This window comes from Typopeltis vanoorti, chromosome 3, assembly GCF_054136105.1.
Source record: "Typopeltis vanoorti isolate ZY-2024b chromosome 3, IOZ_Tvanoo_1.0, whole genome shotgun sequence".
Taxonomy (NCBI): Eukaryota; Metazoa; Arthropoda; class Arachnida; order Uropygi; family Thelyphonidae; genus Typopeltis; species Typopeltis vanoorti.
This window is the reverse complement of record NC_143551.1, coordinates 71,898,957-71,921,473: the sequence shown is the minus strand read 5'-3', so window position 1 is coordinate 71,921,473 and position 22,517 is coordinate 71,898,957. Positions and strand designations below refer to the sequence as shown.

General features: G+C 35.5%; 1 protein-coding gene across 1 annotated transcript; it reads left to right on the top strand.

The window, feature by feature from the left end:
- The first annotated feature begins 1,900 nt into the window (after nt 1–1,900).
- Nucleotides 1,901–21,370, top strand: LOC150108261 (uncharacterized). The gene is made up of 3 exons (XM_090415711.1): nt 1,901–2,312; nt 8,035–9,112; nt 18,978–21,370. The coding sequence occupies exons 2-3, from the start codon at nt 8,040–8,042 to the stop codon at nt 19,249–19,251; spliced, it is 1,347 nt and encodes a 448-aa protein (XP_090271837.1). The 5' UTR covers nt 1,901–2,312; nt 8,035–8,039; the 3' UTR covers nt 19,252–21,370.
- The last annotated feature ends 1,147 nt before the right edge of the window (nt 21,371–22,517 follow it).

Here is a 22,517-nt window from a genome sequence, read left to right as displayed (position 1 = left end):
AAAAGTGTGAGGACCTGGGCAGTTGAATTTCATTGCATACTGAGAAATCATCACCCTGCTTATTAGAGATTTTGAAGTAGCTTGAAAAAGGATCATGTTTGAGCTCTAAATGTAAAAACTTTTTCTGGATTATTTTAAACTCTTAGTCCACTACCTCCAGCATTGCAACATCTATATTGTTAATGTACGAAACTTTAAAAAGTTTTTTAGTCAATTTTTAATTTTTATGGACAAAAAGCACTCCAAAATGTTTTCATGATACATAAAGAGCTCCACAGCAGTTCAAAGAACTGCCGCCTACAAGCCTACGCTAACAATAAATATGTCAAAGTACACAGAACCTAACACAAATTGCACTACAATCTCTTCCAGTCTGAAGAACATCTTTGGGTATGAAGGATGCCTGCACACAGCTTTCATCACTTTAGGTTGTTTTAAGTACAAAATCTGAAGACTGAAATGCAATGATGTTCGAGTTGCTTCTCTTGTATATACCGGCCACTGAATTAGAAAGGTTTAATATCGTGTTGGACCTCCTTAGTCCGGTCATGATGAGTACATATTCCACAAATCTGCCATTTGGTATTAGATACTACTGATCAACACTATAGTCTGAGGAAACTGGTATGTTTAATTCAAAACTGTCCCTTTCTACAGCCCGCAAGTAGGTTGGCTTGTGTGCTTATTAACTTTTAACCTGCTCTTTCGCATCCTTTCACTTGTCTTTATTTGTTTATGTTTTATTCATATATACCAAGGTGGAGCCTCCGTAGGTCAGTCGGTATATACGTACGAAGCCATTTAATCGAAAAAACCTGGGTTCAATTCCCGTCCATTTAGGGACCTTTATCTGGTCTCTTTCGACTAAAGGTAAGTTAGCTGGTGTCATACGGAGGCGGAGGGTTTTTCTCTCGGAAACTCCGGTTTTTCGTCTCTCAGAACAGGCAAACCCGCCCCGTGAACATACACTCCTACAGACATAAATACCTTTCTCCCCCAACGTCAGTCTATTCGACAAGTCGGTTGGGATTGCGCGTAAAGTTGCATCATGTAAAAGGCCGACCACAAACAGACGGGATGAGGCACAAGAAGAAGAAGATGATTGTATATACGAAGGTGTTCTCGACTGTGCTAATCGCAAAACAATAATCTGTTGGTCATCTAGGTATTCTTTTGACAATCACCAGAATGAGACCATGTAATAATAATAATAATAATAATAATAATAATAATAATAATAATAATAATAATAATAATATGACTGTAGCGATTGCCAAAAGGTGTTCAAATAATGAGCGATACAATTATTATATTCATTAATGAAACTTACCAATGACTTTTGGTATGATAGTGTATGATAGTAATGATAATAATCAATGAATATGAATATAATCAGTGAACTATCTAATTTCTTATATCTTAATTATCTTAAGGAGTGCGAAAAGAGTTCAAGATGGGGGTCATATTTCTGGAAAGAAAGCCGAAATACCCAGAGGAAAACCACCCTCACATCTCCTTGAGGCTAACTAATTCAGTACTATAATATATTGACAAGCAAGCAAGTGGATATTGTGAGCATATTCACATTTATTTTATTTAACTATTTCTATTTTTTTTATTATTGGATAATTTTTATCTAATGAAAAAAAAAATAAAAATAGGCTTGCCAAGAGTTTAAACAACAACGTAAAGTCATGAACTACCAATTTCACTAGCAATAGTAATGAACCCATTCTAACATAGACGTTTCAGCTAATCAAGAGAGGAATGATATCGCGAACAAATAGCTTCCTTCTGACGTGTCGTCTCTTACAAAAGAAGATAAGGACACAACAAGTAATGGACTTATAGGTCACATTATGCGTAATACAGCCATGATATATATCCAACGTTACGTTCTTAAGAGACAACCATAGAAACTCGATAACCCCAAACTATATTGTCAACATAAGGTTATCTTTCTATGTTGAAACCTGGAGAAACTTATCGCAAACATTATAGCAGTACCTGTGTTAAGAGAATTGCTTTTTTTATGGAAGATATTGGAACGAAAAGAATCGGACATTTAGTGTCTGTGTGGAGTTTCTAAAAATGGTCTTCCGTGTTCATTGTGTGTGTCTCTTTCTTATCGGAGACCTTCGTGCCTGCACAGGCCATCTGTCACATCGTCGTGCTCTTTCTCTCTGATAACAACTTATTTTATCTCGACTTGATGACGTCGCCATCTTTTACGGTGATCTCGAAAGCAATCCTCCCTCCATAGACGATCGTATATTTTTGAAATGGTGGAATTGAAGAAATTTTAAAATAAGGTGAGTAATCACTTTCTTTCTGTTGACGTTCTTGACTCATTTGTTGCTTTGATTTTAAGGGGAAAGATTCGATTAATTACATCGTTAAAACATTAGCATTAGGGTTGCGATAGGTTCACTACAGAAAAGTGGCAGTAGGTTTTGTGTGTTTGTGTTGCTACGTAACTGATATACTTTTGCAATACTTTTTTTAGCATACTTAGTAGATATCGATAATGTCCCATGTGTTTTAGAAAGATCTGGTTCGAGTTCCGTCTAAAAAGGCAAATAATCTTTAAGTCTTTTATTTTTAATGAAAGCGACTTAGCTGATCTCATACATTAAATGGCAGGATTTTTCCTTTAATAAATTCAATTTCCCCCCCTACAAAACAGGCAAATGATCTCAAATAATAAGCAATTTACAGTCATTTTCATAGCATTAGTTATGTCGACTGTAATTCCGAAACAACTTTAGTCTACTGTCCTCAGAATGTTTATTGTATAGCCCGCCACCTAGTGAGAGATTCTGCATCTAGTAGAATATCAACAAAATTGTTCCATTTTATCAATTTCCTAAAATGGGATTACAGCAAACTACTAAGGCTATGAAGTTAATAGATTATATTTATTAATTACACGTGTTTGTTCTTATTTCCAGGTACTTGTAACAGAAAATAAAATTAGAATTTATGCTCAAAATTGCGATCAAAAATTAAGAAATCGTTAATGAAATAAAAAATTAATAAATAATTATTATTTTATTACATGCGTAAGAACTCTTTGTATGCGTTCACTTCTTTTCATATTCTTCTATAATTTACATCTCAATTCAAAACCAGATTTTGTATACATTTTTGCGTAAACTGAAATCTCGGAATATTCAAATCTAAGATTAAAACTTTTTTTTTGTTTGTTTTTTTCCTACATTCTGCCCCTGATTTCTGAAGTGAAATATGCATGGCAATCATTCACATGACTAAAGCGAGCTATGTGATAAGTAATGCAGATGAGTCATTTTTCTTCCTTGTATCTAGAAGGGCGATACCCTCTCAAGTACGATACAATGACTGGGAAAATTAGAAAAGCACATTTCAGATGGTACTAAACCTTTCTTAGAAAAACTGGAAATACAGGTCAGAACTACAAAGCATTTTTCTAAGCAAACGGAGATTTTAGAATCTTGAAATAACAAATTCTCACAACCAAGAGTTTTATTTCGTGATGATATTGATGGTATGTTTTTATTTTTAAAGTACTTTTATGTTTATTTCTGTTTACTGGGCTTGTAAAGAAGATAAAATTAGAATTCACGCTGAAAATCTGATTAAAATGTAAGCAATTTTTAAATCATAAAAAAATGTAAATTTTTTTATAAATGCATTTGAAATTATTATAAATTTTTAGTTATACATTTAAGTTACTCTTTACAATTAGTGTCATACATCGTGTTGAGTATATGGATTTGTAAGGTTTAGTAATGGTAAAAAATTAAACTAAATCGATTGCAAAAATGATAAACACATCAACTATGCTACTATAAATGCTTCTTATTTTTTTATTTTATTTTATTTTATTTATTTATGTACTTATTTATTTTTCACTTTAAATGAGAAATCTTTCTCGTGCTGCTATTTGTATCCTTAATCTCATCTACAGCAAATTTAGCTTTTTTTTTTTTCCGGTGTTGTTCTTTTTTGCACTGACTCTCGGAAATCGAAGATTTCGTGCTATTGCCGTCCTATACACACTTAAGTCTCCTAGTAGAAGAGTTACAGTCATAATAGTTTTATTATTGTATTGTATTTCTAGTTATTATTATTAAATTCTTCATTGCGCACGCACACACACACACACACACACACACACACACACACACACACACACACACACACACACACACACACACACACACAAATTTTAAATGATTTTAAACCGAGATAAAATATTTAATTTTAATGATAATGATACAACTAGTTTCAGCCTTTTACAGCCTTCTTCAGGTATTCACTAAAGATAGAACACAGTAATAAAAAATTGAAGTTACAAAAATCTGAGAATTACAGGCAAAAAAAAAAATGCAATACATGATTGACACAAAAACGTGGTATTTTTCAAGTCGTTCTATCTAACGTGCTATTGTTTGTTGCATGCGTGCTTGCAGGTTCTCGTCAGCGCCAGTATTGAACAACTGCAGTATGGCTATCAGGGATGTTATAACTCAAATTGCTCTCTTACCCCAAAACTATTTAGGATTATGAAGAAATTCAACATAAAGACCGACTATATAACTCTACCAAAACTTCGTTCTTTTCTGAGTCGACCAAAACCAAAACCCAACCTACTGCATTTTCCTGGTGTTGATAAAGTTATGTGCGACTGTGGTCAAACTTATTTTGGCCAGACAGATAAATCTATTTCACTTCGTCTTGAGGAACATAGACGTGACATCTCCTACAGAGAACACGAGCGAGCGCCCTTTCCAGTCATGTTCTTTTATCCGCCAACTCTAACCTCGAAGAACATCAACACTAAGTTGATTGAGACCGCACAACCAATTTATATATATGCTATGATGAATTTGAAAGACGAATTGTAGAATCCAAAGAATTAGTTCTGGACCCTTCACACATGAACAGCAATCTGAGCTAATATTTGCCTGATTCCCATAGCGCAGTAATCCAATATTGGCGCTCTAAAATTTGCTGTCACTCACATTCAACTCATGCTAACAATAGCAGGCGGTCACCAATTCAAATATGACTGTTACTATTCTTCTTTTTATTTAGCTGAAAAGTCCATGTTTTTTACCTTGTTAGTTTTATAAGTTTTGTGTTATTTCTTACTCACCTGAGGAAGTAGAGACACCGATGAAACTAGTCGTATATATATATATATATATATATATATGTAGTGCAAGTCAAGGCAGCTCATGGTAAAGGTAGAATAAGCTCTGATCACTATTTTTAATATTTACCCTTAATGCACAGCCCATCTCCTTGAGGAGATGTATGATTCTATGCTATGCAAGGGGGCACTACCCAGACCGGTTTCGACCTTATGTATAGATGAAGCGGGACGATCCCGAAAGATCGCAAAACTCAGCGTTGTTCCCCGTCAATACCCCGTCACCAGGCTCACCCCGTCACCGAGAAGAACTTATCAGCATTGGCTCTACCCAGTGGCAGGCTCACCCCACCACCAAGCAGAGCTATAATCTCAGTGGTGGCCCCACTCAGAGACAGGCAAAATCCTACCTCCAAGTGGAGCCTCTCAAAAGAAAGATCCGCCCAGCACGGGTTTCCACCCTCATTTGGATCTCATCAGTGAGTAGTCAAGGCAACTCATGATAAAGGTAGAATAAGCTCTGATCACTACTCTTAATATTTACTCTTAATGCAAAGCCCATTTCCTTGAGGAGATGTATGACGCTATGTATTAAAGGCAAGGGGCCACTACCCAGACCGGTTTCGACCTTTATTGAGGTCTCATCAGTGGGAGCCAAGCTAGAAATACCAAGATTTTAGTAATCTTCTTCTGGTTCCCATCTGCCATACGGCCGGGGGAGGGTAGCTATATGCTACCATTCTAGGGAGAGATGATTATGAGCAAGGTGGTTTCCCGTTGCCTTCCTTGCCGTAAGTATTTGTGACTGTAACCTGTGTGTTCACGGGGCCGGTTTGCCTGCTTGGGGGATGAAAAACCCCAGATAAACTGGCGAAAAAACCCTGCTGCCCACGCCCAAGACCGGCTAACTTGGCTATGGCTGAGGAAGATCCTTAAGCTCCTCACGTCGTGGACGGGAATCGAACCTAGGACACACCTTCCCCAGGCATATGGTTGCGAAGCGCAAAGCCACTAGGCTAACCGCGCGGACATTTTAGTAATACAGAGCTTATAAGTATTAAGGGTCAGCTAGACTCGCAATACGTGCAGGCGCAAACTTGACTTGTTTGTCTGTTTGCTTACTTGGGAAATGGAGTAAAACCAGGTTTAAAATAGCTTGGTATCTTCAACATTTATTATACCCAAGGTAAAATACTTTTTATATTTATATCTCATCCGGAAATTTTTATTTAATAAGGTTAAAACACTTTATGGTAACTTGTTCTGGTAAAATACTTATAAGCTCTGTATTATTAAAATCTTGGTAATTCTAGCCTGGCTCCCACTGATGAGACCTCAATAAAGGTCGAAACCGGTGGGGACTATTATGAGTTCGCTCTCTTAAAGTTTTTGCCTTAAGGGAGCAATTTGAGTCTCCGGGGAAAGTGTTTTCCGGCACGGTCCAGTGAGGGGGCTTTGTCGGTGAATGCTTTTCTTCGGAATATGAGCGGTTCTGCTCGGTGGTGGTGGTGGGTGGAAGGCCATCACTGAGTGGAGCCAACGCTGAGATGGACGGTCTCTCGCCCACAATTGAGTGGCCTAGGGATCGTCGGAATTTTTAGAGACGGCTTACTTATTCATAAGGTCGAAACCGGTCTGGGTAGTTGCCCCTTGCCTTTAATACATAGCATCATACATCTAATCAAGGAGATGGGCTTTGCGTGAAGGGTAAATATTAAGAATAGTGATCAGAGCTTATTCTACCTTTACCATGAGTTGCCTTGACTTGCACCACTTTGAGGGTCAGCTAGACTCGCAATACGTGCAGGTGCAAACTTGACTTGTTTGTCTGTTTGCTTACTTGGGAAATAGAGTAAAACCAGGTTTAAAATAGCTTGGTATCTTTAACATTTATCATACCCAAGGTAAAATGCTTTCTACACACACACACATATATGTGTGTGTGTGTGTGTGTGTGTGTGTGTGTGTGTGTGTGTGTGTGTGTGTGTGTGTGTGTGTGTGTGTGTGTGTGTGTGTGTGTGTGTGTGTGTGTGTATTTCGCCCGCCTGGTTATTAGCGTATCTGTTCTTCAGCCGAAAGGTTGCGTACTCGAATCACGCCGTGGGTATGGAGGATGTTTGTGATTGTCTGTGAAAATCTAGTGGTGGTGGTTGTGGGCAGTAGATGGCGTTTTTGTAGATGATGATGGTAGTTGCGGAGACAGAGAGTCGTAGAGTCAATGAATTTAAGCAATAATCACATTGTTAGACCAGCTGTTGGTGGAGACAGAGAGTCGTAGAGTAGGTGCCCTCCGTTAATGAGCTCTTGAACTCCCTGGATGTGTCATGTAATAATAATATATAAATATATATAATGAATTTATATTTATAAGGCCTGGTTGGCCGAGTGGTTAGCGTATCCGCTCTCCAGCCAATAGGCTGCGGGCTCGAATCCCGCGTAGGCATGGATGCTTGTGATTGTCTTCCACCTTCATTCCTTCACTCAAGTATAGATATACTCTCCCAATATGGACTGGGTCACCATGGGAGTAGTAGACCCAAACTTCCCGCAATGGGAGTGGCCTTCACCCTACAGTGGGTAGAAAAATAGGCTGTTGATCATCATCATCATCATCATATATAATGAAGTACTAATAGAGAACTTCAGTTGTAAATCTGATTCAGTCGCATTTTAAACTGTTTACTAGCACTGACATTCTCAGAATTTTAATAAAATCTGGATTGATTCCATGGTTAATCATAATTATATTACTTTTCATTTCTTAAACTATCAATAACAAAACTAGTAATGGTTATATAATGGTATAAGAATTGGATAGTTCTTAAAAGTTATCAAACAACACATCGTACTTATTATTTTGCCAGACTTATTTTTAATTGACCATTTCGTTTTTCCAGATACGATGAATTCGTTGTGCCTGTTTATCGTATGTTTGTTAATAACTACAAATCCTGCCTTGTGCGAAAATAATTTATGTGATCTATGTAAATGTGAACAGAATCAAGAAAATACCATTGACATTATATGTTTCCAGAAGGGTCTGTCAGCTATTCCCTCCATGGTTCAACAATCCAATAACACTTCACTTTTGGATTTGAGCTATAACAACATCTCCAGCATAGATGAATTGGAATATGAAATACTGAGACACCTGGATTTGAAGTATAACAAAATCTTAACTATTAAACTGGATGTGTTCACAAAAGTCCGCAGGTTGGAGTATCTTGATCTTAGTTTCAATTTAATAGGTATGCTCGAAAAACATACATTCTATGGCTTGGAAAATCTACTTACTTTGAATTTAAGCAATAATCACATTTCTAGACCAGCTCTAAATTCATTGACGGTACTTCAGTCTTTACAGGTGCTGATTTTGGAAGGAAATAGGATGGATGTCTTGGAACCAATATTAGTGAAGGATTTGGTGACTCTTAGGGTACTGGATGTTAGTAGAAACAGCCTTCATTTCCTTAGTGATGGTGAAATGTTTTATAAGATGAAAAATCTTGAACACATTGACTTAAGTGCAAACGAGTTCGACGAAGTTCCCATTAAAGCCTTAGTTCGTGCTACAGGGCTAAAGAAACTGATTATCAACGAAAATCCCATCGAAGAATTAACCAATAAATCCTTAAAGAAACTGACGTCCCTAGAAATTCTCGAAGTGAGTGATATGAAAAAGCTGAAAACAATTGGTCTTGAGACTTTCTCGTCTCTCCAAAATCTAAAAGAGTTGAGGATAGAAAGGAATCCCAAACTACACAGCATTCACAAGGATGCCTTCAAGGGGATTCCATCTGATCAGCTTACTTTAGTAAGTTTCCAAAACAACGCTCTCTCCTTCTTGGACCAGCAGACAATCTCATGCAATAACCTCATGTATTTCAATCTTCAATATAATCCATGGCACTGTGACTGTAGGATGAGGTGGGTCCTGAATTGCACTATCGTTCGTCAGCTAACGGTTGATTTAAGGTAAGTGAGAATTTTTTTTTTAGGGGGGGGGTCTTAAGGAGTATTCAGTAAATGTTTTGAAATTAATAAAAATAATATATTTTAAAAAAATAACAACTAATTTCTGTTCATTTTTGCGAAAGTGACTGGGCAATTCTTCGGGTGGAGTTGTCTTATTTGAATTGAGATACTGATGGAATCTAAAATTCTAACTAATTCGTTTCATTTTTTTCTTATTCGCTATAAATAAAGAGGTTCATAATTAGTAGAATTATTTAGAATCAGCCCGCTGATTCTAAATAGAATCAGAGCCATTCTAATTATTTAGAATTGGCCGAGTGGTTAGCGTATCTGCTCTCCAGCCAAAACGCTGCGGGTTCGAATCCCACCTTGAGCATGGATGTTTGTGATCGTCTGTGAAAGTGGTGGTAGTGGACAATAGACGGCGATGGTGTAGATGATGCGATTGGTGGATGAGGTTGAATGGCGGAGACAGAGTTGTAGAATAGGTGCACTGCCTCGATGAGTGCTGGACCCCTGGAGGTGTCAAATAATAATAATAATAATTTATGAAGTCAACCTGAGATAATCTGTCTTTCCTACTACATTCAGCAGATGCTAATTGTGATGAATGATGTTAAAGGAATGGGTAATAAACATCCATTATTATTATTATTATTTATTGTCGATAGTAAGGTAATAATGATGTCAACTTTTCATATAGTACTATCATACTGTCCTGTACTGTACTGTACATCCTATAAGGGTATATAACAAGAATTTTATTATAATTATTATTAATTAGAAGATGTCTTTAAAGCATTTTCTTATAATTTTCTGATGATGATTATATTACTTTTCAATGATTATTACTTCTCCCCTTTTCGAATATTTTAAATCACGTGTGTAAGCAGTCTATTATGATAGTTTTATTTTAAATTTAATTTTTATTTACTATATTTGTTTCGATTCATTTTAATTGTTATTTTAATTCGCGCATACAATTAATATAACAATGCAGAAGTGCAAGGATTTGCTAATTTGGAGATTGTGCTCAAAAAGACGAAATATGGAAATTTTTCCAAGTGCATTGGAAAAATTGGAAAATTTTTCCAATATATTTTTACACACACACACACACACACACACACACACACACACACACACACACACATATATATATATATATATATATATATATAATACATGGAAAAAATATATATATATTTATATATATTCTATATACCGGGTGATTATAAAATAACGTCAAATGTTCAGAGCCCTCTAGCGAGTAATGTATTTAACGAAACACACCAATATTCGGTAGACGTACACAGTGGAACATGGGGATTTGATTTAACGAAAACAAAATAGTACCAAAAGTCGCCAACAGGGGAAATTATAGCGCTGTCAAATTAATTTTAGTAGGTGTGACTAATGAAATCACTAAATGGCAAATGAGAGACATCACACATCAATTTCATGACGTTTATTGTTAATTACAAATGAGATTTAATATGACCACCATTCTGATGTTCCAGGAACTGCATACGGTGCACGACATTTTCCACAGTGGCTCGCAACATATCGGAATTGATTTGTCTCACGTGTAATGTTATTCGATCTTTCAAAGTTGGAATATCGGGTACATGTCCTTGATATACAATGCTTTTAAGAAATTCCCACAGCCAAAAGTCACAAGGATTGAGATCAGGCGATCTCGGTGGCCATTGCGTGGGAAATGCACGACTAATGATTCTTCTGTCAGAGAAATGTTGTCGCAAAACACGCTGTACCTGAAATCCGATGTGGGGTGGCACACCATTCTGCATGAAGATGGTCGAACCGAGACATCCTCTTTGCTGCAGTTGTGGAACCACAAAGTTCTGTATCAGATTGGCATACCTGTTAGCATTGACGGAACAGGTCACTGTTCCATTTTGGCGATTATCCTCGTAAAAGTATGGACCGATGATAAAAGATGCCGTAAATCTGCACCACACTGTGACTTTGGTCGAGTGGATAGGCATCTGCAGACACGTGCGGATTAGTTTCAGCCCAAATGTGACAATTGCGTGTGTTAATATCGCCGTTCAAATAAAAGTGCGCTTCGTCACTCCATAAAATCTGCCACGGCCATGCATTATCCACTTCCACGCGCGCTAAGAATCTCAAAGATAAGTCGATTCGTGTGGTCGCATCACCAGGGTGCAATTCTTGAACATGACTGATTTTATAGGAGTAAAACTTCAACATCTGATGCAGGATTTTCCACACCGTTGTGTATGCGATATCCGTTTGCTGGGATATTGCTCGTGCACTGCTGGTACCCTGCACATTCGCCATCTCCTGTTCCACAATAGCAGTTGCAACTTGTTCAACTTGTTGGTGATTGATTGGTTTGCGTCCCTTGCCTACCTGCACTGCTAGAGTTCCAGTAGTTTCAAATCGCCGAATCAGTTTTCGTAAGTTTATTACGCTAATCGATTCTTTTCTTAAATTTTTCATACGCCGAAAATCACGAAGACAAGCACTGACATTATTGTTCTGCTGATAATAGAGTTTGACTAACAAAGCACGCTCACGTAAGGTGAGAGGCATCAAAAAGCAGTTCGTCTACGAATGATAAGAAATCTCACAAGTTTTTTTTTATTGCACTCACAAGAAACACGATCATGCAAACTACTGTATTTTACTCGGTAAACAGCGCCAAAATTTCCCCTGTTGGCAACTTTTGTTACTATTTGTTTTTTCGTTAAATCCAATCCCCATGTTCCACTGTGTACATCTACGAATATTGGTGTGTTTCGTCCGATACATTACTCGCTAGAGGGCTCTGACCACTTGACGTTATTTTATAATCACCCGGTATATAAATCGATAAGCCGAAATTTGAAACGTTTTTATGGCACGTTTTTTGTCTTACCGGCTTACCAGTAAGGAATTCTGGGGTAGGCACCGGGGGGGGGGGGGTTCCCCTAGTAAACAGGTGCTCAACCCGTCGCTCGCGATCGACCAATCGATCGCGGAGCGATTTTTGGTCGATCTCTTGTGTATTTCTCCTTACTTACAAATTTAATTAAAACTGAAAAGATAATATTTTATTTATCATTATTTTGTATTATTTTTAATTCGCTTTAAGTGTATTGCTATTGTTTATTTATTTTTCGTTAAAATTGTCAAATCAGTCATTTTCTTATAAGTCCGGGTAAATGAATTCATTTGGATCAGTGGAAGTCAAACAGCGAGTCGAGTGAATACGATTATGAGCAAAGTGTAAAAACTCAATTGTAGTTTAAATATTCCAAAGCACATTACATCGATTTTTTACTTAGGTTAAGTCCCATGTGAATATTGTAAAAAAATAAACTTTGTTTGTCTCGGTATAGTTTGTATTAGATGTTTTTGTAAATAACTCTTTTGAAGCTAACTCTATATACTGCTTTAAATGTTAGAGTGTTAAAAACAAAGGCAATGTTTTTGTCGTCGAAGCTGTACATGGCGGCATTAGAAAGATTGTTATTGAAACTTGTATGTATGAGAAAGACGAGCAGGCTCTAAGTGTAAACATCTCCGAAGTCATTCAGAAAGAGTTCAAACAACTTTCCGATGGCTGGCAACTTACAATCAAAAGAAAGCGGAGGAGAACAAAAGGCGTGCCGAACTTGAAACTTAAGATGAAAGACTCATACCGATTCTTTGGGGGTTGCCAAACTTCATGCGAGGTGTCAGAGGAGGCCTAATAAAAAGGGGACTAAAGCAAGCAGAAGGGGTCCCGGTTCCAGAATTGCTGTCAGAGAGAAGGTCGTCCGGTCCAGAGTCGCCGTCAGAGAGACTGCCCAGATCCACGTTGCTTGAGAGAGGAGTTTTCCGCTTTCCCAGAAAGGAGCTTCTCGGATCGAGACGTCACTAGAGAGAGAGAGAGACTACTTCTAGGCCGCAGACAAGATTTCAATTTGCCGAAAGGAAGAGTTCCAATTGTCGGAGAAAAGTTTCCAGGCCAGGTTAATGTCAGACATTAACCAGTGTGTTGGGTTTTCATTACAATTTGATGAATCAAACGACTTCACTGATATTGCTCAGTGAATGGTATTTATTCGCATGGTAGTTCAAGATTATTCAAGCAAAGAAGAACTTTTGAAAATTATACCATTATTGGGAAAGACTAAGGGAGAAGACATTTTTTCGGCATTTGATGAATTTGTGAAACAACACAAATTTCCGCTTTTTAAACTTGACTATTACTATTGATGGTGCACCTGCAATGGTAGGTAATAAATCAGGCTTCATTTCATTATGTGAAAACGATGACAAATATCCAGATTTTTTAATGTACCACTGTATTATTCACCCACAAGTACTGTGTAGTAAAAGATTAAACCAAAAGATGTTTTGGATATTACATTTAAAATTGTAAATTCTGTTGGAGGAAAAGCCCTGCATTGGCGGTTATTGGAATTACAGGCAGATGATGATGATGATGATATGGAACTTCTGTTGTACAATAATGTTCGCTGGTTCAGCAGAAGTCAATTCATAGAAAGATTTCTTGTATTAATTAAGGATATAAAAATTTTATTATTGTTATATATATTTAAAATATTATTGTTAAGTTCAATAAAAACTTTCCAACAATACTTACTTTTATTAAAGAAAAATATAAATGCCGCGAATTTAGACATCTCCCATATTTATTAAAATTTTTTGAACAAAATCAAGAAATGCTTTGCTATGATTTCAAAGAATTTATTCGTGAAATAGAATTAGTTGAGGAAGAAATAAAGTCAAGATTTAAAGATTTTAGTAAAACTGAAATGATTGTATCTTTTATCAATAATCCATTTCAAGAACACTTGAACGTACGTCACAGAAATTTCAAATAAAATTAGTGGGCTGTTTGATATAAACCAATCCGAAGTAGAACTTGAGATAATAAACATTTTACATTTAAAATCAATAAGCAATGAAGTCATTTGGAAGTATGCACATGAAAAATTCCCAATATTAACTGATATTGCGGGAAAAATTCTGTCGTGTTTCGGATCGACGTACTTGTCAGAATCCGGTTTTTCAAAATGATCGTCATAAAAAATCAATTAAGAAACCAAATTACAAATGATCATTTGGATGATTGTCTGCGATTGGCCACTTCTTCATATCAACTTGACTATGAAAATATTGCGAGGTCCAAACAATGCCAAATTTCACATTAATTTTTTTTTTTTTTTTAATCAACTAGCATTTCCTGTGACTTGTGAGTTTGTAATCAATCTGTTGTTTTTTCTAACTTTGGTTTTCCAAAATAGAGAAATAAATATTTTATTCCTATATATATATATATATATATATATATTTGTATTAAAATATTTGTTGTAATTAAAATAATTAAAAGTGATAAATAAATATTTAAATACACAAATAAAGTTTTTAGTGGTGTATTTTTTTTTAGTTGTTTATTTGTGCGTAACCAGATATCAGGTTTGGGGAACGTGATCTATATAAGAGAGTAGATTGTATATATATATATATATATATATACAATCTATATATATATGTACATATATATATATATGTACATATATATATATATATATGTATATACGTATATATATATATATATATATATATATATATATATATATATATATATATATATATATATATATACGCCACTGATATATATATATATATATATATATATATATACGCCACTGATATATATATATATATATATATATATATATATACAGGGTGTTCGGGATAAATTTGACATATTTATAATTAATTATATTTTTCCGTAAGTTACATGTATTAACACACACTTCTCTTCATTTAAAAGTTTGGACCCTTCTTCATTCATATACAAGATGTCAGAAAGGATGGATAGCTGGAACCCACCTGAATCATGGAAGAGAATAACTTGTATCATGATGATTCGTGCCCGCCATCAAAATAAGGATATTACGACTGCTGCCCAATGCTCCCTGAATACAGTAAAAACAATCAGGCATGAACTAGAGACTTGCAATGGTGACTACGAGGATGTAGCAAGAAGAAAGATCCCTAGCAGACGATCTGATTGCGTTCGTACAGCAGAATTCCTCGCAAATCTGCAGGAACAGGTGTTGAAGAACCCTGGCATTGGAATTCGGGCTTTGTTCGTGGAGTTGCTAACTGTAGTCAAGCCCTGGATAACAAGGGTAGCCAATGGTAGGCCGTATGTATGGCAGCAGGATTCGGCCCCTTGCCACACCTCTGGGAAAAGTCAAAAATGGTTGTCTGAAAATTTCTACGACTTCACCAGTCCAAATGTTTGGCCTCCAAACTCCCCAGACCTTAACCCCATGGATTATTTTGTATGGGGCGCAGTTGAAAAAGACACCAATCGCACTTCCAGTAATACAAAAGCCCAGTTAATGGATAAAATTAAAACAGTTTTTGCGGCCCTTCCCAGGGAGACTGTAGCATCAGCTTGTTCGAGGTTCCGAAGCAGAATTGAAGCTGTGATCGATGCTAATGGTGGTTATTTTGAGTAAATCTTGTTGATAGTATTGTAATTAACTCTGCCTGTAATGTTTTTTTGTCAATTCATTAAATTTAATAGATACAAAGAAGATTTTCTTTTTCCTTACGAAACTGTCAAATTTATCCCGAACACCCTGTATATATATATACGCCACTGATATATATATAAATATATATAAATATATATATATATGTTTATATATATATATATATATATATATCAGTGGCGTCACGTGCCTATTTAGGTTGGCTTATGCAACCCGCGCTTCAAAATTCACTTCCGTTTGCCCCTATGATTTCGTTTTTATCGATGTATGAAAGTTTTAAGAGTGAACAGCGCATCAGCGCTCAACTTAATTGGCCCAATCTAATTAATTGTAGGATGACTTTGAATGCTTTAATTTATCAATTAATATAATTTTAAATATGGGAACCAAAAAGGTCAAATGAACAATAGCTATGCTTCACGCGCGCCGTTTATATGAGAAGCACAAAGGGTTTACGCTTCGTGGTGAGATTAGATTATCGTTGAAAAATACTAGAGTGAGACACGGCTAATTTGAATAATCATGGTGTTTGAATATGGCCATATAATACGCATAGAAACAGAAAAAAGTAATCACTTGGGAAATTATTATTTTTCCGATTAAACCCAAAGAAAGGCTGAAATAATTCGTTTTACTTATTTATACACAAGTTCCAACCGCTTTTGACTATAATCATACAATCCGCGAATGCTCTTGCATAAAACGGGACATTCAGTAGATCGTCAACATTGTTTCCCATTGTAAATATGGGTAAAAAAAGTTGTAAATTATTTATAGAAAATTATATATATATATATATATATATATATATATTAAAAATTTGTCTATATCGGTGTCCTAAAGACGTCAGTTTAGTAAATATTATTTATTTAAGTAAAATAATATTTATTTTATCTTAATCTTAAATATTATTTTATTGCAAATATTAAATTAATTACATAAAATCACACAAATCATAAATAATATATAAATAAACTAGTATAAGTGGAGATTGAACTGCCCACTCAGTCTCCAAAAGTTAGATAGGGCTAAATGGCCTCGCCTACTCCCCGCATTCGGGAATAAAAAGGCGTTAGATGATTTTTTTTTTATGATAAACTAGTATAAACTTTAATTTAAAAAACTACGGTTCTCATAATTGTATACAACTCATTATTTACAAGGCGAAAATTAATTATTCAGCCATCGATATATGAATGTTTACACATTTTTTTAGATTACAGTCGAAATATTTTAATAAATGTATGAAATTTAAATATAATTTTATATAAATTGAAATACTTTATTATAAATGGTGCATTTCTAAACTTCATTAAAAGACATTAATACACCATTTCAATTTTTCTAAATAAATTTCATATAACATATTAAATGAAACATATGATGTTTCATTTAATACATTGAATTTCATTGGCTACAGCAATGCTGTAGGCAATGTAGCCAATTTTTTTAGATTACAGTCGAAATATTTTAATAAATGTATGAAATTTAAATATAATTTTATATAAATTGAAATACTTTATTATAAATGGTGCATTTCTAAACTTCATTAAAAGACATTAATACACCATTTCAATTTTTCTAAATAAATTTCATATAACATATTAAATGAAACATATGATGTTTCATTTAATACATTGAATTTCATTGGCTACAGCAATGCTGTAGCCAATGAAGTTTTAACTGAGGCTCGGCTATTGCTGTTACCCTCCTGCCATGATCAGAGCTTTAATAGCTCAATAACACCTTATCCCCTACACTGTCCCCTACAGATAACGGGGAAGATGAAAGGCATTCTTTCTTCGCCCCTTTAAGCCAGTCCTTATAAGGACTATAAGATCGTTTTGTGACACCATCATACTATTATATGATGGTGTCACAAATATCTCGTTGAGATAAAGAAGAAATTACCCTTCGAGGGTAATGGATGACAATGCTGTAGCCAATGAAGTTCTAACTGAGGCTCGGCTCTTGCTGTTACCCTCCTGCCATGATCAGAGCTTTAATAGCTCAATAACACCTTATCCCCTACACTGTCCCCTACAGATAACGGGGAAGATGAAAAGCATTCTTGCTTCGCCCCTTTAAGCAAGTCCGTATAAGGACTATAAGGAGAAATATCGTTAGATGTCGATATAGAAATCAATTTTGATTTGTTATAAGATATAGATATTGCAAAGTTATATGAAACGAGTAGGCATCTTTTTTATGGAGGAATAAAATATACAGTACTTCGAAGTCACAGGGCAAAGTACTTCAAAGTATTCCTAGTCGTTGCTGTGGACTATCTTTCTGTTGTTCACATCTGTGGCAGTAACGCTTGGGAATGGCCTACAGCTACTATACTATATCATATTTACTAGTACATTCACGTCATCTCTAAATCGTTTCCTCTTGAAAGTGCTTTTCAGTTTGGAAGAAAAAGAAGAACTTGCCAAGTAGGGAACCACGATGTCATGCTTGTGCAAGAAGTCAACTATACACTTTGAACTGCGTTGTTACCACTCATAAACCAGGTGCTGGTTTATAAGGCTACTTCAGACAAACTGCGTCTCAAAGGCGTTGGCGAATGGTTCTGTAGCCAGTTCTTGACGCATCAGATTCTCTACGTTAAGGTAGGCTATCACCACACAAATATTTCGACTAAGCTAAATGTTGGTGCCCTGAATGCTTGTTGTTGCATTCCGTGCATACCATTTGTCCTTTCCCAATACGATCGCGTGATTTGGTTGCATTTTAGACCAGCTCACTCACGACTGAATCAACTACCACCTTAGGTAGCGTCAAGAGATGTTACCTATTATTCTGTCCGCGCGATTAGCCTAGTGGCTGTGCGCTTCGCAACCATATGACTGGGGAAGGAGTGTCCCAGGTTCGATGCCAGTCGAAGACGTGAGGAAGTTGAGGATCTTTCTCAGTCATAGCCAAGTTAGCCGGTCTTGGGAGCGGGCAGTAGAGTTTTTTTCCGCCAGTTTATCTGGCGTTTATCACCCCACAAGCAGGCAAACCGGCTCCATGAACACACACGGATCTACAGCCATAAATACTTAACCCCCATGAGGGGGCTCAACTCGCCCCAATAGGGACGGAGGAGAAAAAGGGAGGAAAGTCCATACGAATAAATAAACCGATTATTCTACATGGTTTGACACTTCTATACCGTTAGTAGCTTCCCTTCAAAAAATTCTCCCTTGGATATTTTGGATGATAATATACAGTGTTCAGGTAACCTTTGGTATTTGGAAGTAATAGAAGTTACTTTTTTTTTTTTAAGTGATATTACAATCTAAATACATTTCTGTTATCCATTACAGATGTGAATCACCTTCCTTACTAAGGAGACGTCAATTCAGTAAGTTGTCTTTTCAAGACTTCGTGTGCCATTCTTCTTCGGAATCCAGTGACGAAGAACATCAGAATCGTGTATATCGTACCACCGCCTTGGCTATTGCTGTAACTTCCCTATTTATCCTCGGGATTTTCATCATTCTTTTCATAAAGAGAAATAAGATTAGGTCTTGGTTATTTCTACGGAAGCAAGGCGCTGGATCTGTGTATTATGTCAGAGCACGTTCGAATCCTGTATAGCCTTCGGACTTTTAAGAATATATAGAGGGCGCTTTAGATAAACTACATTCCTGGATCATTTGGTGATTCGTTAAATATTTCCGTCTCCCATTTAAGCATAATAAACTAGTTTTGGAAGAACGATCGCGCACTTTTAGGGACGGCATTTTGATCCGAATTCAATGTGAACGAATAATTTCAATCCAAGTACTGATTATGAAGATATTTTGAATGACTTGTTTAATTTCCAGTCCGGTGATATTTTTATGCTATGTGTGTGCTGCAGCATAAAATATTATTATTAGTATTGTATTTTTTTTTTGTTAAGTAATGTAAGATGAAATGATACATTGTTGTTTGTAATTCATGTTATATTCGAAATGATATACAGGAGATATAGGTACACTACCTTTCCAAAAGTACCTGAATTCACAAACAACATTATATATAAATAATTAATAAAAAAAAAATGGAAAAAAAATCCTTAGCTCATCCATGGTATGAAGAGTATGCTATTTATTTATTTAGAAGCCTTTCGTGGGTGGAAGCCACATAAAAAATAAATATAAACATAGTTTTAATATGAAGTAACTTATATTCATCTTTAATCCGTAATATAGTTTACTCGTCACGTGAAACACTTTTCACTTATTTCTGACAAGCCTCAGCTAAAACATTCTGCCGCTCTTTACAAAAAGCATTTTTTGATACGATGATAGACTACGAATGATATTATTATTATTATTATTATTATTATTATTATTATTATTGACCGGCAAAGTCACTATCCGCCATCTACTCATAACGCAATTTATCTCCTGCAAATAGTATTTTGTGACTGTAAATTGGTAAATTGTGCATGTTCTCTGGCCGAGTTGCTTGTATGCGAGATGAACCCCCCCCCCCCAGCTTTATATGAAGATTCTTTCATCACACGACGAGAATAGAATTGCGGTCTTTTCCATTCGAAGAGTGAAAGATTATAGAGGCTCTATATTTGTTGTGGCTTTCCGTTAATATATGATGTTCCATGCTGTATTCTTGATGAAGTTGAGAGCCTTCAAAATATGTCAAACAAACACCACTACTCACAATATAGCATGGGTTATTTCTGCGTTCAAATTACCAAGCCCTTCACTTCGCGTTTTAAAAAAAAAAAAAAAAAACGCGAAGTGAAATCTCAGCTCGATTTGCATATAATGAGTACGTAGTAGAAAGAGTAAGTAAATATTATAATACATATATTTTCTATGTAGCTATCAGTGATGTGTTTAAATCACTTGTGATACATGTACATATCCGTAAATGTACGGTAGGCTATCCTTATAACTCAATAGGTATCGACGTTTGAACCTTTACAAGGTTTTTTTTTTTTTTTTTATTACAACTAAAAGTGAGTTAGATGGTCTTATGCGGAGATGGAAGGGAAAAAGCTGGAAAATCAGGTTTTTTTTTTTTTCTTACAAAGCTGGCAAACAATCCGGAACATTCAATTGACATACATAAAGTAATAATTCCAAAACACGATATCTTTTACTTGGAAGTTAATTTTTTTGGAATAATTTGCTCTCCTAATAGGATCTTTTAGTGCTAATTACTGAGTTGGTAAGCATGATTTGCCAGCAAAGGTTGCTCGATTGGTAGAGCCTCTGCTACTAATGGCTCACGCAAAAAGTTAAGCAAGTTTGAGCGCGGTTAATAGTTGGAAGGGATCAATCGTTCGATGCTGTTGGCACATTCTCCCTCGATGAGTCTTTAGACTCCCTGGAGGTGTCACATAATAATAATAATGATTTAGGAAATAGTAAAAAAGTGTCAAAAAATAAAAATAAAGAAAGTAGGCTAAAGAAGGTTTACAAAAATCAAAATATATTATTATGTGACACTTTCAGGAAGTTCAAAGACTCATCGAGGGAGAGAGTGACAACAGCATTTAGTAGCAGAGGTATTAGTAGCAAAGGCTCTACCAATCGACCAACCTTTGCTAGCTAAGGTTGGTCGATTTTATTCAAACACACATGTGTTAAGGGAAAAGAAAACCTATACATCCTGTCGGGTTTAAATTTTTGTACAAATTACATGTATTTGGTCTTCCTAATAACCTATGTAGATCTGTGAAATAAAAATTATAGAAACATTTTACTAGCTCATTGTTGTTTATTATATTCCAGCATGTAGCCATTTAGAAGATTGTGCTGCCATCTATTGTCAAAAAATAATAAATAGAAGAAAGGCATACTTTTAAAATGTTAGCACGCACGTTCAAAGTAGAACTTTAATATTAATTCAAATAAATAAGGATATTATTTATAGACACATTTAATGGCTCCTTTTGATCTTGAAGTGTTCAATGAGGAAGAAGCATTTATATATTATTAGGCATACTTCTTCAAATTCCTTACTTTTGCTAGAAATAGTCACACGCCTGCTGCATACTATATAAAGCAAATAGACAGATACCAAGGAAAGGAAGGTGTGTGCAGTTCCAGCAAATAATGAACCAACAGCGCAACCTGAGTAATTTTAATCATGGTGTTCTTAAAACATTTTCAGTTTAGAACAATTCCTTAATTATTTTTAGTATCAAACTACACGATGTTGGAAAAGCTCTAATAAAACAATGCAAGGTAGCAAGCAGACTTAGGCTATTACAAATCTTATGCAACTACTCAAAACTACAACAATGAAACTGAACAGAGCATGTGAGTGACGTAACATATCACGAGTGGCTGTTCTCATAACGGACTGGAGAATTACTATTCGAAGAGAGATAACATATTCATAAATAAAATTGTTTTAAAATGTGTTTTGAAATAGTTTTGGAGATAATACTTCAAAATACTTTGACTTACATTAGTTTTATAATTTGCTTTATGTCAAAAAAAAGAAGAAAGATTTAAGTTATTTAACTGGGTGAATATAGATGGCGCTGCTGACAGTTAAATGTTACTACGCCTTTTATATTTCAATTTATTATAGGTAAGGCAAAATGTGTTTTGTTTTCACAGTGCATTAGCGCTTATGATAATGCAAAAATACCAACAAGACTTACTATCTTACTGAGTTGTTTCACTACTAGAAAATGAATGGATGTCATTCTTTGCTAAATAAATAAATGAAGTAAAGTTAGTTCGATTTGAGGTAGACTTAAGAAACACGAAGGATGTTTTTATAGTGAGTTTATAATTACCATTCTACATGATTTTGCTAGATTTCGCGTGCTACTCATCACAAGTCCACTAAAACGTGTGACAACAAACAAGAAACGACACACAAACACACAGACA